Source organism: Pollachius pollachius, assembly GCF_949987615.1.
Source record: "Pollachius pollachius genome assembly, chromosome: 18".
Taxonomy (NCBI): domain Eukaryota; kingdom Metazoa; phylum Chordata; class Actinopteri; order Gadiformes; family Gadidae; genus Pollachius; species Pollachius pollachius.
Window position 1 is genome coordinate 9,173,116 of NC_136951.1, and position 19,088 is coordinate 9,192,203.

At 42.4% G+C, this 19,088-nt stretch overlaps 1 protein-coding gene across 1 annotated transcript in view; it reads left to right on the forward strand.

The window, feature by feature from the left end:
- brinp1 (bone morphogenetic protein/retinoic acid inducible neural-specific 1) overlaps nt 1-19,088 on the forward strand; it is a gene marked incomplete at both ends in the record, with an annotated part of 73,093 nt that overhangs the window by 10,145 nt on the left and 43,860 nt on the right. The window contains one exon of the mRNA XM_079755543.1: nt 17,668-17,858. Within this exon, the coding sequence (XP_079611669.1) occupies nt 17,668-17,858 (191 nt within the window). The remainder of the gene's footprint in view (nt 1-17,667; nt 17,859-19,088) is intronic.

Sequence of the window (19,088 nt, forward strand, 5' to 3'; positions counted from 1 at the left end):
ATTGCTTATGAACACGATGCACAACACTTGGTCTTCATAACAGAAGTGGTATTCGAAGAAATGATAGCGCTAACTCTTGCGATAAGGATCCTTCTGAAATGCAATAGTGTTTATGTCCAAACCATACTCGTTCTTAAGATACTGCACAGAATGTCCCGGAGCATTCTTTATGATCCCGTCTCTCAAGAAAAAAAGGAAAAAAAAACAGTAAAGAGTAAAGACTATCTATTCATTTGCAGGCCTGTTTAAAAAAAACAACCTGTGTTTGTTTTTTAATGCATGGAGATTATGCACATTTCTAATTGGACATATCAGCTGATCAGCACGACACCTTCGTCGCTAATCTGATGCGTCCATTTGCATGTGCAAACAATCTTTTTTAGTTAGCGTCCCCTTCTTCCCCTTAACTATTCATTAAACAGATGGTTCCCTGTGTCCTCGCTTCCTATCTCCCCCCGTCCTCCTTCCTCGTCTTTATTAATGCTCGGGGACCTGCGGCATTGTCCACCGCTGATGACGTCATCCGTCAGCCGCCCTTTGATAATAAAGGGTGTCTATTGATTGTGGGGGGAGGACACAGAGAAGCGTTGTTGAATGGGCGCACTGAATCTCTTTTATGTCCAGTGTCAACGGCTCTCCTTAAGAGGCTGGCTGATCTGCACCCCGTTCAATTTTTATAAAGCGGCGAGAGCGTATGTCCTGACCCTGAATAGGTCTGGACGGGCCGTCCGTAATTGGACGGCGTAAGGGGCGGGTCGGTGGGATTCACTGGGTAGATTTGGGTTCCAGATAGGGTGGTTGAGGTCAATGTTTAATTCAGCGGCCGCGATCCGGGGGAGATAACCAGGGCTAGATACAGAGAGGGGGGGGGGGGGGGGGGGGGGTTGGGATGCAGAGAGAGCGTAGAGAGAGAGCGACGGAGGGATGGAGAGAGATACAGAAACAGGAGAGTTTCTGGAAGTCTGCAGATACGGAGCAGCACTAAAAAGCATAGCCTCAAGAAGATGAAGAACAATGAGGCGATATATTTACTTTCCGGATAGATGCTTTTGGCTAGCCACATCAACAGAAGGTGCCAGCATGCGTGATGCAAGTGGAAAATGTATCGCTGATCCAAAATGCAGCTGGACAAATGAAAGATGGGTAGTGGGCTTCTAGCGAGGCAGCCGGAGCCAAAGGTCAGAGCCAAGGTCAGACATAATCAGGGGCTTCCTGGCTGATCGCTACGTGTCTCCTTGCCGCCCCACCTCCCACCCCCTGCCCTCATCTCCCCCATCTCCCCCCTCTATCTCCGTGCCCTCACCCGTGCAGGCCTCTCTGCGCTAGAGTGATGTCTCTGTCACGTAACATTACTCTTCTATTAGCCGCGCTGATAGCCTTCTCAGCCTGGCACCTTCATCAAACACCTTGTGTGTGCGTGTGTGTGTGGACTGTGGATGTGCGCCGTTGTATCGATAGGCAATATGCAGCGTGGCCTCGGACAGGGAATATATCTGCACATTTTTGTCACAATGTTGCTCTTGCACCTTGCACCTGGTAAACCCAATTGTATACGTATTGTGAATTATCTTGGTTTTCGCGGGGTTGGTAAAGCTGATATGCAATCGCACGTGCATGCATACATAAATACACACTGTATTTATCTATATTCACAGCCACGCTCACACCTCCTACGCACACACCCCTACACATATACACAAGTCCCTACACACAATCACACACCCACGTAACTCATCGGCGGGTTATCTGCTTCTGCCTCGAGATGAGCAGTGGACCCTTACGAGACGCGGACTCGCTTCTCAGCTGCACGGTTCTTTTGGAAGATCAACAACAACATCAAGTCGATGCCGGCAGAGGCGGTGGAGGGGTAGGGGGTGGATGTGAGGCAAGGGCGGGGGGTGGGAAGGGTGGTGGTGCCACTTCCCCTTGCCAACCCAGCAATAATCAGCCCACGCAGCAGGGAGGACTTAATTACTGACGGGGAAGGGATGGTAATTAGAGGAGAAACCAGAAGACTGGGAGGAAGTGTCAGGGTTAAGTAGTGACTAATTCACTGCGTGAGACGCCCGCGCTCTCTCTCTCTCTCTCTCTCTCCCTCCCTCTCTCCCTCTCTCTCTCTCTCTCTCTCTCTCTCTCTCTCTCTCTCTACCTCTCTCCCTCTCTCCCTCTCTCTCCCTCTCTCTCCCTCTCTGGAGACAGTCTCCGCCACCTCCACCGCTGCGGATGCTGATTCTGATGATACCAGATTCGCCAACACAAGAAAGTGAGCCCAGGGAGCGCTGAGCTTTTGATGCAGAGGATATGCAAACTGCAGCCGTCAAGCTTGTGGAGCGCAGGAACCGTAGGGGCGCGCGCGCGGAGGGGGTAGAGGGGGTCTTCACAGCACATATTACCCGTTTACACACACAGATCTTTAAAGGGATGTTTGGCCTACAGTTTATTTTGTATCCATTAGCAAACAAATCCAAAATTACAGTGTAGCTGAATGCAATTAAACAGGGTTGGATTAGGGATGGGTAAATGGGGTTAGGGTTGGATAGAAACTCAAGATTCTAATGATGACAGGCAAGGGTTCACGGTTCATAGGCCTCGCTGAGCAAGGAGCAGTCGTAAATCGCTTCGGATGAGGGCGTCTGCTAAATTAAATTGCAGATGGAACAATATGTAGAACATTTGTTTGTCACCCGCAGAGTGACAATTTCCCATATTCCCTCATCGGTTCTATCCAACCTATAACAAAAGCCATGGCAACAACAGGTAAACAAACACATACATTGATCCCCAGTGTGCTTGTGTCACCTTTGCTACTTTTCACAGGGCTATATTTACACTCTCTACACTACCTTTAGTTAGCATGTGAGACATACGTCAACATGAATCACGCATTCTATTCGTGCAACCTTAAGTTCTTGCTGTAGCAAGGGGGTATATTGTGCAACCTTAAGTCATACTCTACTTTTCTAACCAGGCCAAATAACAGGGATGTTATCCACCATCTGCTTCTTCACGTTTCTGTTCGGCCTTATGTTTTGACAAACATAAAATAGTCTTTGGATGCACATTGGGCATAACTGTTGGATATCAAATGTGTAAATGATGAATATTGGCGCATGTGCTGGTGTATAGAGAGAGAGAGAGAGAGAGAGAGAGAATGGAGTTACATAGGTTTTTGTCGAGCCAGAAGGAGGGACTCAACTGATATAATAATTAATTTCATTTACATGTTGTATGTTTATATTTCAACGTCAAATTCTTCATTAAAAAAATACATATTTATTCTCATTATCTTTTATGTTACACTTTGTGTCGTTTTCACATTCTTCCCCATACTGGGGACTGTGAACAGGTGCGCACGGCTCATTCAAACCATTAGAAGTACGAGCAATCGCATTGTGGTCGACAACGGAATAACACAACAATTGATGCCCTCTCTCACAGCCTATGGGGAACCGGGGTACGAGGGAGGGGGGTGTTGACATTGGGAGATCTGGGTTTGGCCCAACGCGGTCCCATTAGAGAGATGAACCACCCTGGTGTCCGCGTGCTGCTCCACGCGGTAATGAGAGTTATTGCACGGAAAACGCGATGCAGCAGCAAATGGATGAGACGGGGATCAGCAGCATCTGGGGGCCCCTGGCACTCGCATTTGTTTCCCTTTCAACTGCATGGGCGAGTTGACCTTGGCGCCGGTGGTTGCACCCTGATTGGAAGATGACGATCGGGGAGCGCTGAGGCAGATTTAGCTCAACCCGCCGATGTGAAGGGATGTGACGACAATCACTTGCAAATGTGGCGATGGGTGGAGCCGTGTCCGGGCTTTTCGGCGGTGGAACTCATGTACCGTTTTCGTGCCGATTCCTGGGGTTCATTGATAAAAAAACAAGACCAACTGGAACATTCAGAGTCCCGAACGTACGCCGCCACTCCTGTGGATCTATCCACCTCTATGAATAAAATATTGGCTGGGCTCCTAGATACAGGCAATAACAGCTATTTCTAAACATAGCACACTGAAAGGTGCTGTTGGTACGATGTATGAGATATTTTTTGCAAAATGCATATTGTTAGAACGTTGAAAATTGTGTGAGCAATGAAATAGATATTATTGTTATTAAGTTAATCATTCTAGTAGTAGAAGTTGTACAATTATGAAATGTTATCAGGGATTGCTGGTTACGTTTGTATTAAGATAGTAGCAACGGGCCTTAACTCTCTAATCACCATTGTTCAAGCAACACCCAAGAAAAAACTATCAAAAACCAAAACACATCACAGGATGGCAGACTTTATTGTTTTGTCGATATTTAAGACCCTAGGGTGATTAAATCTGCAATTTGTCTGTTTTTTTATGTTTCTGGGTTAATTAGAGTTTTGTTGGCATACAGTATGGTCCCTACGGTAGTACAGCATCGACTTGAATCAATCCATAGGTGTGTGTGAAGTGGACTTCACTTCATCATGCTAGAAGGAGCCAAGGCTAAGAGCTGAACAACATCTTCTTCCTCGCCTGATATCAGCTGCAGACCATATTTGCCAACGACAGTAACGGTCATCAGAAAGTATTATATGCATAAACACTGAATTTTTTTTTTCAATCAAGCGTATGTCGTGTCTATTAATGTCTTTAATCTAGGGTTTGATTGCGACACATATCCAGGGGGCTTAAAATGGTGCCTATTTTACCACCAGGTATGATGTGGACCATCTAACACAAGGAATTTCAAATTCTATCCTACGGAGAGTTACCTCACACATTGGGGTGTCCATCTAGATGTATTATAGACAGAACCGTAGACTTATATACATAAACGTTGCATTTACTGCTTTGGCCCCTGGCTGCAATATGTTTATGTTGCCACTCTATTGGACAGGCCTGTAAACAAATACAAGTAAATGGGGGACCAGTTGTTTCTTTTCTGGATAATACATACTATCACGTTTTCATTCTCAACCAAGTTCAATCGGTTTATGTTTTTTTAAATGATCTAATACGATAAAATGAAACTAAAAAATATATATATTTGATATCATATTGATTGAATTTGAATATACAAATGACTGTGATATGGGCTGAGAAATGTAAAAGTTAAATAGCTTTTTATCCAGAAAACTGCTCCCCTGTTTGCTTGTATCAGTTCACAAAAAAACAAAAGCGGAAGTCTTGTGTCATCTACACATAAACAGGTTACTCCATCATCTGCCAAGCACCTTCACTGTGTACTGTGCGCCTGGAATCTACAAACCCTAGCTACTGTTTATAGAGGCAGAGGCAGAACAGAGAAACGTTTTCATTTTACAAAGCATTTCTTCTCAGTGTTTATTTTTTATTGTCTCTTGATTTCTAACTATTCAAAAGTAACTTTCTATCTTTACATACCGTTTTGTGTGGGTTGCAATTTTTTTTGTATAATTGGAACGGCATTTATACTGAAGAAGTTTTCTTCTAATTAATAAATTACAAAGTTCTTATTTAACTTCAGAGGAATTGCTCAAAGTAAAAGTTTACTCAGCAAAAACTCTTGATTGAGTAAATTAGGTTTATTTCATATTCTGCGCTAGCTTCAGCTTTAATTACTTATTAATTTGCTAAAAGTTTGCAAAGTAAAGAAGGCTATTTACTCTATTAGCCATTAAGTAAGAATATCATTGTTTACTTACCCCTCTTTTGCCCATTTTGACACATCTCACACTACCAGTAATTACTGTTTATTTTATGGGCGGCAAATAAACGTTTTCTAAGTATACCTAATTCAACTAATAATTAGACTATTCGTCTTCAGGTCAGGCTTTAAAATACATTAAAAGCTTTGGCACAAACAATCAGCTCCTTGATGGTACACTGTCTTAAAGCAATTATTTCATTTGTTTTATTCTTCAGTCTTTCTTAATCCAGTCTTACTTTGAAACCCCCAGTCTTAAATTAATTATGATCAAAAATTGCTTAGCTTTGTATTATGAAACATTATGTACTTTGAAGAAAATATTAGATTTACAGTTTAAATTGTCATTTCACCACATCATGCGTTCAGCTTCCAGCACCATGTGCTATTCAATTAGAAGGATTTATTTTTTGTGAATCCATTTTATTTGATAAATTGTGAAAATTACAAAGCCTATTACCAACTATGATGCACATTCTATTTTCTAAAACACTCTAGTAGTCTTATATCCTACCATTGCTCAGGAGACAGCAAAACTAAATCATCACAAGATTCAGTTGTGTTGTCATGTTTTTAGGGCAATGTGAAGGTAGTTGTTTATGAGTCCCAATATGGAGGCAAGATTTTCATTCTTAAAAATAACCTCTTAGCTCTTCACTCTCAATATTTCCTACTTTCCATCTGTTACGATATTCACAAACAGCTTTGAGAGAATAACGCTTTTTAGAGAACAGACGTCGAAGAAATTACTTCTGCCAGCCAATATAGCAGTTGGCAGTAATATAATGAAACCAATATAATAAGAACTCAAAGATACAACACAGTTCTTTACCTATTCTGTCTCTCTTTTTCTGTTCCCTCTTTCTTTCCATCTCTGACACCATTGGTGATTGTGTGTGTGTGTGTGTGTGTGTGTGTGTGTGTGTGTGTGTGTGTGTGTGTGTGTGTGTGTGTGTGTGTGTGTGTGTGTGTGTGTGTGTGTGTCATTAAGTGAATGTATTTGAACACAACACATAGCCTACTGTATATTGAAGTTTAGATACCTGAATACATTCAACAATAGAACGTATGCAAGATGATATTATCTTGTAGATAATATCATTTTTCAACCTCTTTCAGTGGATATGTTGGGATTGTTTGTAGTGTAGCTAAAGTCAGTTGAGATTTTTTACCTTAGAAATCATTGTTGTGTTGGATGTATTATTTATTAGCGACGTTAAAATCGTTTTTTTGGTCAGCCTGTTTGCAAGCATTTCCTTTTCTATCAAAAATTAATACTGTCAAGCCGAGTCCTGAATCTGTTATTCTCAAGTGCATCATTTGTAGCGTACATCTATAACAAAAACTAACATCCCACAAAACACATTGCAAGCATGTGGTTTATTATTTATTTCTCCTTTGCGCTGATTGTATTCATCATTTTGTTTAGCAACAGTGAATCACACATTTTCCCAAAAGGCAACAGATTTTGTGCACTGTTTACCTGCTGTGTCTGCCCACATCATTGCTAAAGGACAACGGAATAGAACTGAAAGAAGCTCAATAGCTCAGTGTGCACCAACCACAACAGCATTTCATATTCACATCTCTTGCCTAATGTTCCACTGCATAATATTTACTAGATGTGTTATCTAATGTGGTATTCAAAAGGGTTGGCATTTCAAAAAGATCTTCCTGTTTTAACTTAAGTCTGATCTAGTGTTACCTGACGATTATGAAAGACCTTTGCTGTCGGATTTCGTTTCCTCAGACTCATGCAAATGTCTCTGGCAGCATGGGGTATGATTTCAAAGTTTTCAGATAAAGGGGCCTGTATCTTTTATGCAATGCAACGGAAACAAGAGGGAGTAAAACAGAGAGAAAAAAACATGACAATCTGTAAGACAGTGCCCTCTGTAAGGCCTTGAATATCCCATGCTTCATGGTAGGCCTTATCTTATGCCATGGGAGGAAATCTTGTTTTCCCAGCCCTGAACAACCATCTTATGCAAGGACACTGCTAGAATGTGAGACATACGTCAACATGAATCACGCATTCTATTTGTGCAACCTTAAGTTCTTGCTGTAGCAAGGGGGTATATTGTGCAAGCATTTTTCATTTTGCTTTGAAAAGCTTCTCTTAAGAGTCAGTGATACAGAATATCGATTCTTATGACGGAACATTTTCTTGGTGAGATCGGTTTTATTTCGGTATGTTGTGTTCTTTACAACAACAACTTGCAGCCTTCACGCTGTTTTGGAAAAGGCAACGCCACTGGAATCCAGACTTTCATCGTTGTTGGCATTGCATCTAAGTATGTTGTGTTTCACCATTGATCCGGGTGAGCACCTAGCATCAATTGAAGTGAAAGGGAAGGAGTCGATGCTTAGTTGGAATGCAAAGAGTCGTTGCTAATTAATCTCATGGGAAACAATACCATTACATCAGCCTCTCTTACCCCCCTCCGTGCCGGATTAATCTGCGCTGCTCCTCAAGGAATTAGCGTTTATCTTAGCCAATGAAAGCCTTATATATAATGCACCGGATGCATTGGCTGATTTCAGTGCAGATCGAAAATGCATAGGGATGGTTATGTACCTCGTGGAGGGTAGCACGGGCCCGGATTGGCTAATCAGGAGAGATTGGGCCACTGGCTGCTCGGCCGATGGCGAGAAGAGGATTGGCAACGTTTCTTGAGCGGCTTGGGATGGCTTCCACACTTGATCGCAGCCTCAAGCAAGTCTAGCTGCTGCTTGTGGGTGTGAATATGGTGTGAACAATCAACTGTCAATCAGTGGAGATTTAATGACCATTACATGGTGGCTCCCATTGGAACCAAGAAATGCGAGATTGCAAAAGGAGTGCAAATCTTTGGTCTTCTATGATGTTCTACCCAAATATGTACATCTGTACCTAGGCTGCTCTCACACAATACCGGCCATGTCCTGTGATTCATTTCAAACTTGTTTTCCAGCGATCCACTTAATTGCAACCACATTGAAGCCTACTTGTTAAACAATATGCGCAGAAGGGGTGGAAGGGATTGTATCTAGATTCACCCCAGCCGTATAATTGTCTCCTCCATTTTGCTCCAGCCCGTAGCGGTCCATCACGTCAGTCTCTGCTTCTTGTAGTCCAATGAAATGACTTCACTTGAATCTCTCAACTGTCACTAAAAAAAGGTTTTGAACACATATAGTCCAGTTGAATAATTTATATTCAGCTAGCTGAATATTTTATATTAAGCTATATATTACCTATTGACTGGTATTTACATTGTATTGGTTATCTTTGTGTTCCTTAGAAGAAATAGTATAATAGAATAGATTAGTCAAAGTAAGTCTACAAGTCATGAATGTGCTGAAATAACAATAACGTTTATGTAAAATTGCTTATCTAAATTTAAACAGCATTTTGTCATATTTTATAGTGGTCTTCAAGCTGCCAGTAAATCACTTTGATGCTGCTGATGAGAACCAGGAGTCTGCCTGTCTTATCTTTCAGACACCACAGGTAGTCTGAATATGTCCAACTGAAGTCAAAGATGAAACACTATTTTTGAGGAGTGAAGCAAAGGAGAGAGATGTGGTATTTTCCCCAAAGAGCTGAAACCTTCTATCTTTTTAAATCATCTTTCGTATGGGTCTGTATTCCTTATGGAGTTACATCATTTGTGGCCATGCGGTTGTACATTGAGCTCAATCAATGGATAATGACTCAGCGTAAATTGTTCAACTAACAGTTGACCCTAGAGACCAGTCTGGGTGTATTCTATAATCTGGACAAGGCAATTAGTGAGCTAGTAGGCGCAAGAAAGGCACACAGTTAATTATAATCGAATAACTAAAGGAAGCCTGGAGTGTTAATGTGTAGGTGTTACGGAACATTTTTTCAAATGTACTTTTAAATGCCGACTGTACAGCTGCAAAAGGGAATGTCTTACTACGATATAAATAGACAATGATTTATTGAGATGAAGCAATTCAAGACCTAACCCTTATTTTTCTTTATTCAATTTAAACTGTCCGTAGGTAAATGAAAACATATGCAAATACATACAACTTAGATACCTAAATTCCATGGTGATGCCAATGTGGCGTCATTTTCTAAATGCACCGCAACAAAGGGTACAGGTCCGTTACGTGTTGTCTAATAAGAAAAACTATTGTCTTAATATCACTTCTGCTACTGTTCCCAATTGTGGAAAAACCCAAGTGAGCCCCATTAACCTCACAAGGCCTAGGTTATCATCATCATCATCATCATCATCATCATCATCATCATCATCATCGTCATCAGAAGGGCTTATTGACTTTCTCTTGAAGGAGTAGCCCCAGTGAAGAATGAAGCTACGGTTACGGCCTGAGGAGGCTTCAGAACATTAAGACGATTGGCCCACGATGAGGCACAACCCTACTTCTTTTTCATCAGGAAAAACAACAATGTTTTTTTCTCCAGATTTTAAGGGAACACACAATATGTACTTGCTTCGCTAAGCTATTTTCACATTGAGCTTTTTAAGGCAGCCCAATTGTAAGCATTTATCTATTCAGGTATTATCCATCTATTTATACATTACTTGTCCAACCTCAAAACGATCAAATGTCACAAGATCCTCCCCCTGCTTAACAGTGTCCGTCCAAATCAACACCTTATGTCTTGTGTTTGTAGATGCCCATTGTTGTCCAGAACTCCAAGACCACGATCCAGGCAGGTTGTTTTTGTCACAAAGAATCTACCATTAATCAAAGAGGGAGTTCTGGGTTTGAACCCCAATGTCTGCAGGTTACCCGTAGGCATCCTTAAGGAAGACTCCCTTAACCCCTGACCTGCTTGTGAACGGCGTGCATCGAAATAGAAATCCACTGTAAGTCGCCTCAGATAAAAGCATCTGGTAAAGTGACTAACTAGTCTGTTGAGTGACTAAATAGATATCATAGTGCATCCCATTTTCCCCCTTTAACCATCTGTGTGAAATAACCGCCAGGCAGATGTGCGAGTGCACATGTGCAGGGGGTTTGTTTACTTACTTTGTGCCCCTGCCGCTCAGCGCAGATGTTTGAAGGAAATAATAAAAAATATGAAGCGAGTTGAGTGAGTTGCAAGGCTGGATTCTGCTGACCACAGCAACAGCGGCGAACTGATGGAGCGAAGTGAGGGGAGTTTTTCGAATACAGTCAAAGTCTATATACTCCCAGGTAAGCACCTTTCTGGCAATCTCAGAAGAAACTTGAGAACACGGGGGAAGTCTTTGTAAGTGAATCAATCAGTGAATCTTCCCTTTTTCTACTCACTGATTGAAGAGGAGATAAGGCATGCATTTAACTTAGCAATTTCCCATTGACTAAAACAATTTGGTTCTACCAATCTGTTTTTTGTATTTTCTAGTCCTGAGCAATATTTCTATTCAAAAACAATTAGCTAGTCTATATTAAAAAAACTCCCTCAAACATCTGACAAAAGCTTTTTGCAATTTGGTTACTTGGATTAACTTGCTTATACAACTTAAACATATGTGTGTATGGTTTGTAATCCATACCTGGATAAACTCCAGCCACCTCTAAGAGAATACATTCTACTTTTCCAAAACGCACTTAGGGCACATAAGACCTCCATATTGCCGGTGTATTGTTTGTCTTTAACCCTGTTGAGCTGGAGGACCCCCCCCCGCTCTGCTGGGCTGATATTCTGTACTCCTTTATTTATTTTTCGACTCATAACTATCCTCCATCTCCACTCCCTGGATCGTTTCTTCTATCAGCGGTCTTATATTTAATAAAAAAATATGTTGTTTTATTAGCCAGAGGGGAAGAAGATAGAAAAACAGCAAAACAAAAACAAAACTCACTAAAACTTTACCCCATCACATTAAGTATAGCAAGCCAATAAGTCCAGCCAATAGTTACTTACTTATACTATTAGTGTTTAGCAGACACATTTATCCAAAGGTATTTCCAGGGAAGTTTCGGGCAGGACCAGGCAGTGCTCATGTCCTCCCTACCCCACCACGCCTACAGGTAGACTGAGGACATGGGGGATCAAACCCGGTACCTTCTGGCTGGGAGTCAAACTCCACAACCAGTATAATGTCCTGCTCAAGCTAGAGTCAGTAGGTCATCAATATTTCAGACCACGTACCGGTGTACCACAGAGAGACGCACACAAGCATGTTGTGCTCTTGCAGGGGATGCGGTCACGGATGAGTACATGACATAAGCAAATTGCAATTAAAATAAACACATTTGAATAGACAATTAAAAAAGAGTCACGACTAGGAAGACAGGGGATGTAATGCAATGTAAATTATAAGATACATATTGAGTGTTTGTGTGTGTGTGTGTGTGTGTGTGTGTGTGTGTTTGTGTGTGTGTGTGTGTGTGTGTGTGTCTTATCCCTCTCACACAAACAAGAAATCTTATACAAGTATAGCACACTCACTTTGGTACCACAAAGTGCATTTGTTCACAACGCAACATAACTTGTATGGGCAGCAAGGGGGAGGTAAAAACAGAAATGAATGCAATGTTCTTATTGCTCCAGTCTATGGCTGCTTTTAGTTACTTTTCATCTCAAAAACAGTAGATCTTACAATTGACTTGTAGGGATGTAGATAATTAAATAAATGACATCTTTGCACGGGAAGGGGCAATTACATCAAACTGACTTTGATGAGGGTGAATCAGAACTAGGGTGTGAAGTCATCCACATTTCATCCATTTTTATTGACAGTTCCCTACAAAGGCGGGGGAGAGTAGCAACAACCGTTTGAAATAAGGATTTGTACATATACAAAAATTGGGAAAACATGTTTGGCCTTTGGCTTAGGCAGTTACTGTGTCAATCAAAGTGCCTTTTTGAGGATAGCTATTCTTACATGTGGAGTCATTATTTTTTGCTTTGTTTGTTTGTCTGTTTGTTTGTCACTAGTAGGTCTCTCACTGTTTTAAAGTAATAGTAAATGATGTCCCATATGTACTGATCCTTCAGGGAAAAGTTGTTTTTCTCAGAGAACGTGCTGAAGCCAACAGTTAACATTGAATAACCCTTATCATGGATTACGTTCAGGTAGCGATTTAACATTTTAAATCACATTTAACAGTAATGCTGCATTTAAAATGCTAATCCTCCATCTCTTCTCCCTATAGTCATCATTACGTCATTTTTTCTGTTTCTTACCTTCTTGCTGCATTTCTCTCAAACATGTCAAACATCTACCAAACGTATCTTGTTCTTGTACACCGAGCGAGAGAAAAACCCAATAAGGGCGGCGGGGAGCTCAGAGTATGGTTGAGAATGCCTCCATTTGGCTAACACGCAGCCAGCGTGTCGCGGGGTCTTTCGGGTTCATTTAGGCGGCGATGTCGAGAATAGCTGCGGCGGCCATGATGCAGCGACCAGAACAGTCATTAAAACCCAAAGTCCTCTTGTTCCTGTTGTTGTTGTGATCCGTGGGGGAGACATGGAGGGGGTTCGGAGTTGGCTGTGCGTGGCCACTATAATTCCGGTGCTATTTAGTCATCTAGTGAACCACAGGCAGCGGGCGGAATTAAGTGGGGAAAGGAAATGGCTGTTCAAAAGGATTTATGGCCAGGTAGTATTTCTAATAGGAACTCATGCACCTTTTATTTATTCCTATTTCACAATTGGGGTTGAATTGCTGGTTAAGTGGATTTAAGTGGCTGGGTGCAGACTCCCTTCAGAACGTTAGAACGTGGCTGGGTGCAGACTCCCTTCAGAACGTTAGAACGTGGCTGGGTGCAGACTCCCCTCAGAACGTTAGAACGTGGCTGGGTGCAGACTCCCTTCAGAACGTTAGAACGTGGCTGGGTGCAGACTCCCCTCAGAACGTTAGAACGTGGCTGGGTGCAGACTCCCCTCAGAACGTTAGAACGTGGCTGGGTGCAGACTCCCTTCAGAACGTTAGAACGTGGCTGGGTGCAGACTCCCCTCAGAACGTTAGAACGTGGCTGGGTGCAGACTCCCCTCAGAACGTTAGAACGTGGCTGGGTGCAGACTCCCCTCAGAACCATAGAACTTGGCTGGGTGCAGACTCCCCTCAGAACGTTAGAACGTGGCTGGGGCCAGACTCCCCTCAGAACGTTAGAACGTGGCTGGCTGTAAGCAGCCATGAGAATGTTAGAAAGTTCTGGCCCACATCCCAGGCCCCGTCAGCTGAGTTCCCTGATGTGGCCACAGGAAGGGTCCCCAAAAAACATATGGCTTCCACATCTGTTTGCTGTGATAACCGCAGCGGGCCATGAAGAAGCGGGCACTGTGAGAGGTCTGATGGATCTAGGATGGATCTAGAGGGAGAGGGACAGCCATAGTATGAGAGGAAAGAAGAAAGAGAGCACAACATCTTTCTCTGTCTGGACGTGCTCACAGTGTCGTTCTTTATCGCATGCTCTCCAGGTTTATTTACTTAGTCCGATTGATTGCGGTTGCTTTTGCTTGTGTGTGTGTGACTGTGTAGGGGTTGTGTTTGCATCTGTAGGCTTGTGATAAACATGCATGTTTACCAGCGTACGGTTGTGTGTGTGCGTGTGTTTGCCTGTTTTACAGAATACACGTGTGTGTATGTGTGTGGGTGGGTGTGTGAGTGTGTCTGCACAGTGCAATAACAATGGCAGAAACAGGATCATTGGCTGAATCAGCTCGTGGAATTAACAATGTTTTTGTGAGTCATTTGTCTGCAGAGAAACCCTTTTTGTTCAATTTAATTGTGTACAATTTCATGTTATCTTTTGGACATTTCTTTGCATCTCGGTAATGTTGAACCCCTGCTAGATTATCTGGTAGTCAAGATGAAGCTAATTAAATGTATTAAACAAAAACATGAAATGTTTTAATGATCAAAAAAGATTATAATAGATGTTCAAAATGAACTTTTTTAAATGCAGGCAAATACATAAATTACATGAATAATACATGTAGACATACTTTCTACTTCACTGTAAATATGTACGAAAAAGGTAAGGCTTTAAGTTTAGATTGCTATCAGGTGGCCTTCCCACTCCTAAAAACACTGAGTAGAGCGTTATTAACTGATACCTCTAAGGTGCAACCTAGCTCATTTTTGTCTTGTTCTGTGTTATCAACAAGCTCTTCTGAACCCCTGAGAATGAGGGCAGCGCAGTAAACAGACAAGTTAGTTGTTGAGATGGCTATAAGCTATATTATCTATATCTACTTTTCTGTTTATTTGTTGAAGTGAAATACAACCATAATAATATGTCACGAAAGTGGACCACATTGTCAAATGTGCTTCCTGAATCAAACTCTTTTAAAATCTTTTTTTTTTACTTATGATTATCATCAGGATTTGACTTTGATTACGTTTTTTCTTTTGATTCAGATTTCAATTGAGATTGATATTCAGACTCTTCTTCTTCTTAATATGCCTATTATTATGCAAAACCTCCATCATATGCCTCATATCTCTCTATGAGTATCTCCATTTCAGCATTTAGACATGCACTGAAGTCTTTTACTGTCAATGTTTTGACTTTGTGATTTCAAAACACTGAATCATGTTCACCCAATTCACGGTCCTTAAAAAAAAATAGAAAATATATTAATACAGTTTACATCCCTGCTCCCTTAACGAAAACAACTACTTGCTCAAATTGTCTATCGAAAGAGAAGGGAGAACTCTTTACGTATGTACATATGCACACATATACATACAGGCGGGTGCACAATCAGACCGCCATCTCATCATGAGTTAATTCATGTGGAGTCTTAATACGGCTCATTATCTTGCCCACTTTACCTTGAGATTTGTTGACGCACCAGCCAGACACAATGCAATTTACATGAATTTGTTTCCAACGGCTCAACGAGAGGTAATTATAAAAAAACCTTTTCCACGGGTTGAGAGAGAGAGAGAGAGAGGGAGAGAGAGAGAGAGAGAGGGAGAGAGAGAGAGAGAGAGAATTAGCTGTCTCAGGCATGCAACCAATTAATCTCCATGATTTGTGTGTGTGTGTGCCTGTGTGACAAGCTGCAGAGTGTTAAAGAGGATGCACTTTTTCCCACACCTGTGAGGTGAGTGTGTGAAGGCACTCATCGCAGTCATTACAGTAAGCATACGTTGAGAATATCTTGACATACGCCACCCACCATGCATAATTACCAGATGTACTAGTTACTATTTCTGGGTTTTGTTTTCAATGATAACGAAACCTCTCCACTCCGAAATCAAAGAAGATGGTGAATGTTGTCCCTGGATCGAACCAGTTAATCAAAGAAAAATAATATCACATCAACTCTCGAGGCACCTGCTCAATTGGAGCTACAATCCTATTTCACTTAAGAGTGGACCCAAAATCCAACTCATTTCACAGCTCTGTGTGAAACGTCGAAGCTCATATCGCTTCTAATGGGGAATTTAACAGAAACAGCCTGCCTCCTCACTGACTTTTATGTGATTTGTGTAAGGGATTTTTGCCTTATTTATAGTTTAGCACATTGACATTTGTGGGAAAAAATTGGATTTCTTTGGAAGCTTTTGATTCTCACTAAATACACTTTAAATTAATCTGCCTTTCCAATGTTGCATGAATATTTAATTTTAGAAGAAAATTGCTCTCAGACTTCTTCCAGACAATTAAAAAATGGTATGATATGGCTCTACACATTTACTAATTTACACACAAACACGTGCTTAAGCACGCACGCACGCACACAGACACACGCGCGCACACATGCGCACACCAGCGCACACGCACAATCACACGCACACACACACGATCACACAAACACATGTACACACACACACACACACACACATACACACACACACACACACACACACACACACACACACACATAGACAGCATATATACACAAGGTAAACGTTTATATCCACCCACTCCCATGTTCTGTATTTCCTCTTCCGACATGTGCAGTGGTAATTCGCTGCGATGTGCCGCCCTACTCTGGGCGGAGCTTGTGCTCTGATTGGGTGCTTTTGAAGGACAATCGTTGACAGGCAGCTGGGCACCTATAACTCGCACAGTCACAATGATGAGCTCCTGGCTGGATCACTCTGCGTCTGCCCTTAATGGCTTTTATAAATAGAAAGAGTGTGGGGGTTGAATCACATCTCTCTGTGGATCTGCTTCATGTAGGCATGGTTCCTGCACACATGTCTAAATCTCTGCATTATTATGTGGGTGTGTATTATGTGGCTGTGAGGTCGGGGGTGTGGGTGTGTGTGATGAAATCATTTTTTCTGTCTATCTTCTTCGTGATTTTATGGCTTGTTTTGGGCACATTTATTCATACAATCACCCATTACAACCAGTCTAAGAAGTTATACATGCATAAAAGAATAAGCTATTCGAACATTGAGGATTTTATCCAACATGCCAACAAAAACATATATATATATATATATATATATATATATATATATATATATATATATATATATATATATATATACACATGTCAGCAAGGAGCATGCAGTTCATGAATCTTGCTCAATGATACCTAACAAGTAGACTGTGATCATCGGGAATCTGACCCAGTACCTTCTGTCCAGACAACCCATCCTCTGAGTTAAGCTCGTTACTAGGTCTGCCCTGACGTTGCTCCCCTGACCCCTCCCATTGGCTCTGACGTTGCTCCCCTGACCCCTCCCATTGGCTCTGACGTTGCTCCCCTGACCCCTCCCATTGGCTCTGACGTTGCTCCCCTGACCCCTCCCATTGGCTCCGACGTTGCTCCCCTGACCCCTCCCATTGGCTCTGACGTTGCTCCCCTGACCCCTCCCATTGGCTCTGACGTTGCTCCCCTGACCCCTCCCATTGGCTCTGACGTTGCTCCCCTGACCCCTCCCATTGGCTCTGACGTTGCTCCCCTGACCCCTCCCATTGGCTCTGACGTTGCTCCCCTGACCCCTCCCATTGGCTCTGACGTTGCTCCCCTGACCCCTCCCATTGGCTCTGACGTTGCTCCCCTGACCCCTCCCATTGGCTCTGACGTTGCTCCCCTGACCCCTCCCATTGGCTCTTCCTCCAGGGAATTTGCACGTTGGAAGGTGAGGAACACGGCCATCGAGAGGCGGGACCTGATCCGGAACCCCGTGCCCCTGATGCCCGAGTTCCAGCGCAGCGTCCGTCTCCTGGGACGCAGGCCCACCACGCAGCAGTTCATCGACACCATCATTAAGAAGTATGGCACCCACATCCTCATCTCCGCCACCCTGGGAGGTAAGAGCACCCACTTTTCATATGGTTTCATTTCATTTACCTTTTTTTAATGTAACTACTCCCAACTTTGATTTTATGTTCTCAATGTTCTCAGCTCCACTTGAAAGTCGCTTTGTGAACAGAAGCCTCTTCTCATTGACTCAATCTGAAGTTAGGAGACTTATTGATTTATATGGGGTCTGGGGGTTTTCAATGCAATATCGTTTGGTATAATCCCAATGTGAGGTATACAAAGTGTATTACTTACAAAACATAAAAAAGGGAAATAATTTGGTGCACATTCTGCCTTCATGCCTCAGCTGATTCAATCTTATTTTCAATAAAGTGTTTTGCTCATGCAAGTTGGGGTAGGACGTCTCCCAGCTGAAATGACCGTGGGTTCGATCCCTGCTCTCCACAGTATACCTGTAGGCGTCCTAGTGTAAGATGCCAACCCCCCCTACCAGCTCAATAATGACTTGTGTCTGAACTCGCTGCAAGGGGCCACGGATGAAAGCGTCTGCTAAACGCCCGAATCGTCATAGTAAATCGTAATATCCCATTATGTGCATCCATGGTTGAAAATGTCCCAGTGAGTTCGGGTCTGGAATCACCAAACATTACTGATGGATAACCCGGGTGCCTCGGCAGCCTGTGGTTTGGTCAGATGAGTTTTCTTTGTAGCAGATTAGCATGAGCCTTATGGTGCTATCGACATGTCTTGACGTTCGGTCTGGTTATATTGCTGAGGCACCGTCACCCACATCGGGGGTTAACTCTGATCAATGATGGTCCAAACATAAATATATATATATATATATATAGAGAGAGAGAGAGAGAGAGAGAGAGAGAGAGAGAGAGAGAGAGAGAGAGAGAGAGAGAGAGAGAGAGAGAGAGAGAGAGAGAGAGAGAGAGAGAGAGAGAGAGAGAGAGAGAGAGAGAGAGAGAGAGAGAGAGAGAAATACTTCAAACATAAACTTCTCACTTGCACTGAATCCAGAAGCTAAATGTAGAAGGCACTGGTGTGTGTTCATCTTTTTTCCAAACACGTATAAATCCTAGTCTAGACACATGCCATTTCTGTTGCGTATGTTCAGGGTGTGTTTAGTCACGGAGGTTTCAGCTTTAATCCGCGTCCAAAAGAAAATGTCTGCGTTTTGTTCCTTTTTAGTTGGCTAATCTTCTTAGTCTAATAATAATGAAAGTTTCCCCCCAAAAAATACACGTTAGCTCCCTCAAAACTGATACATT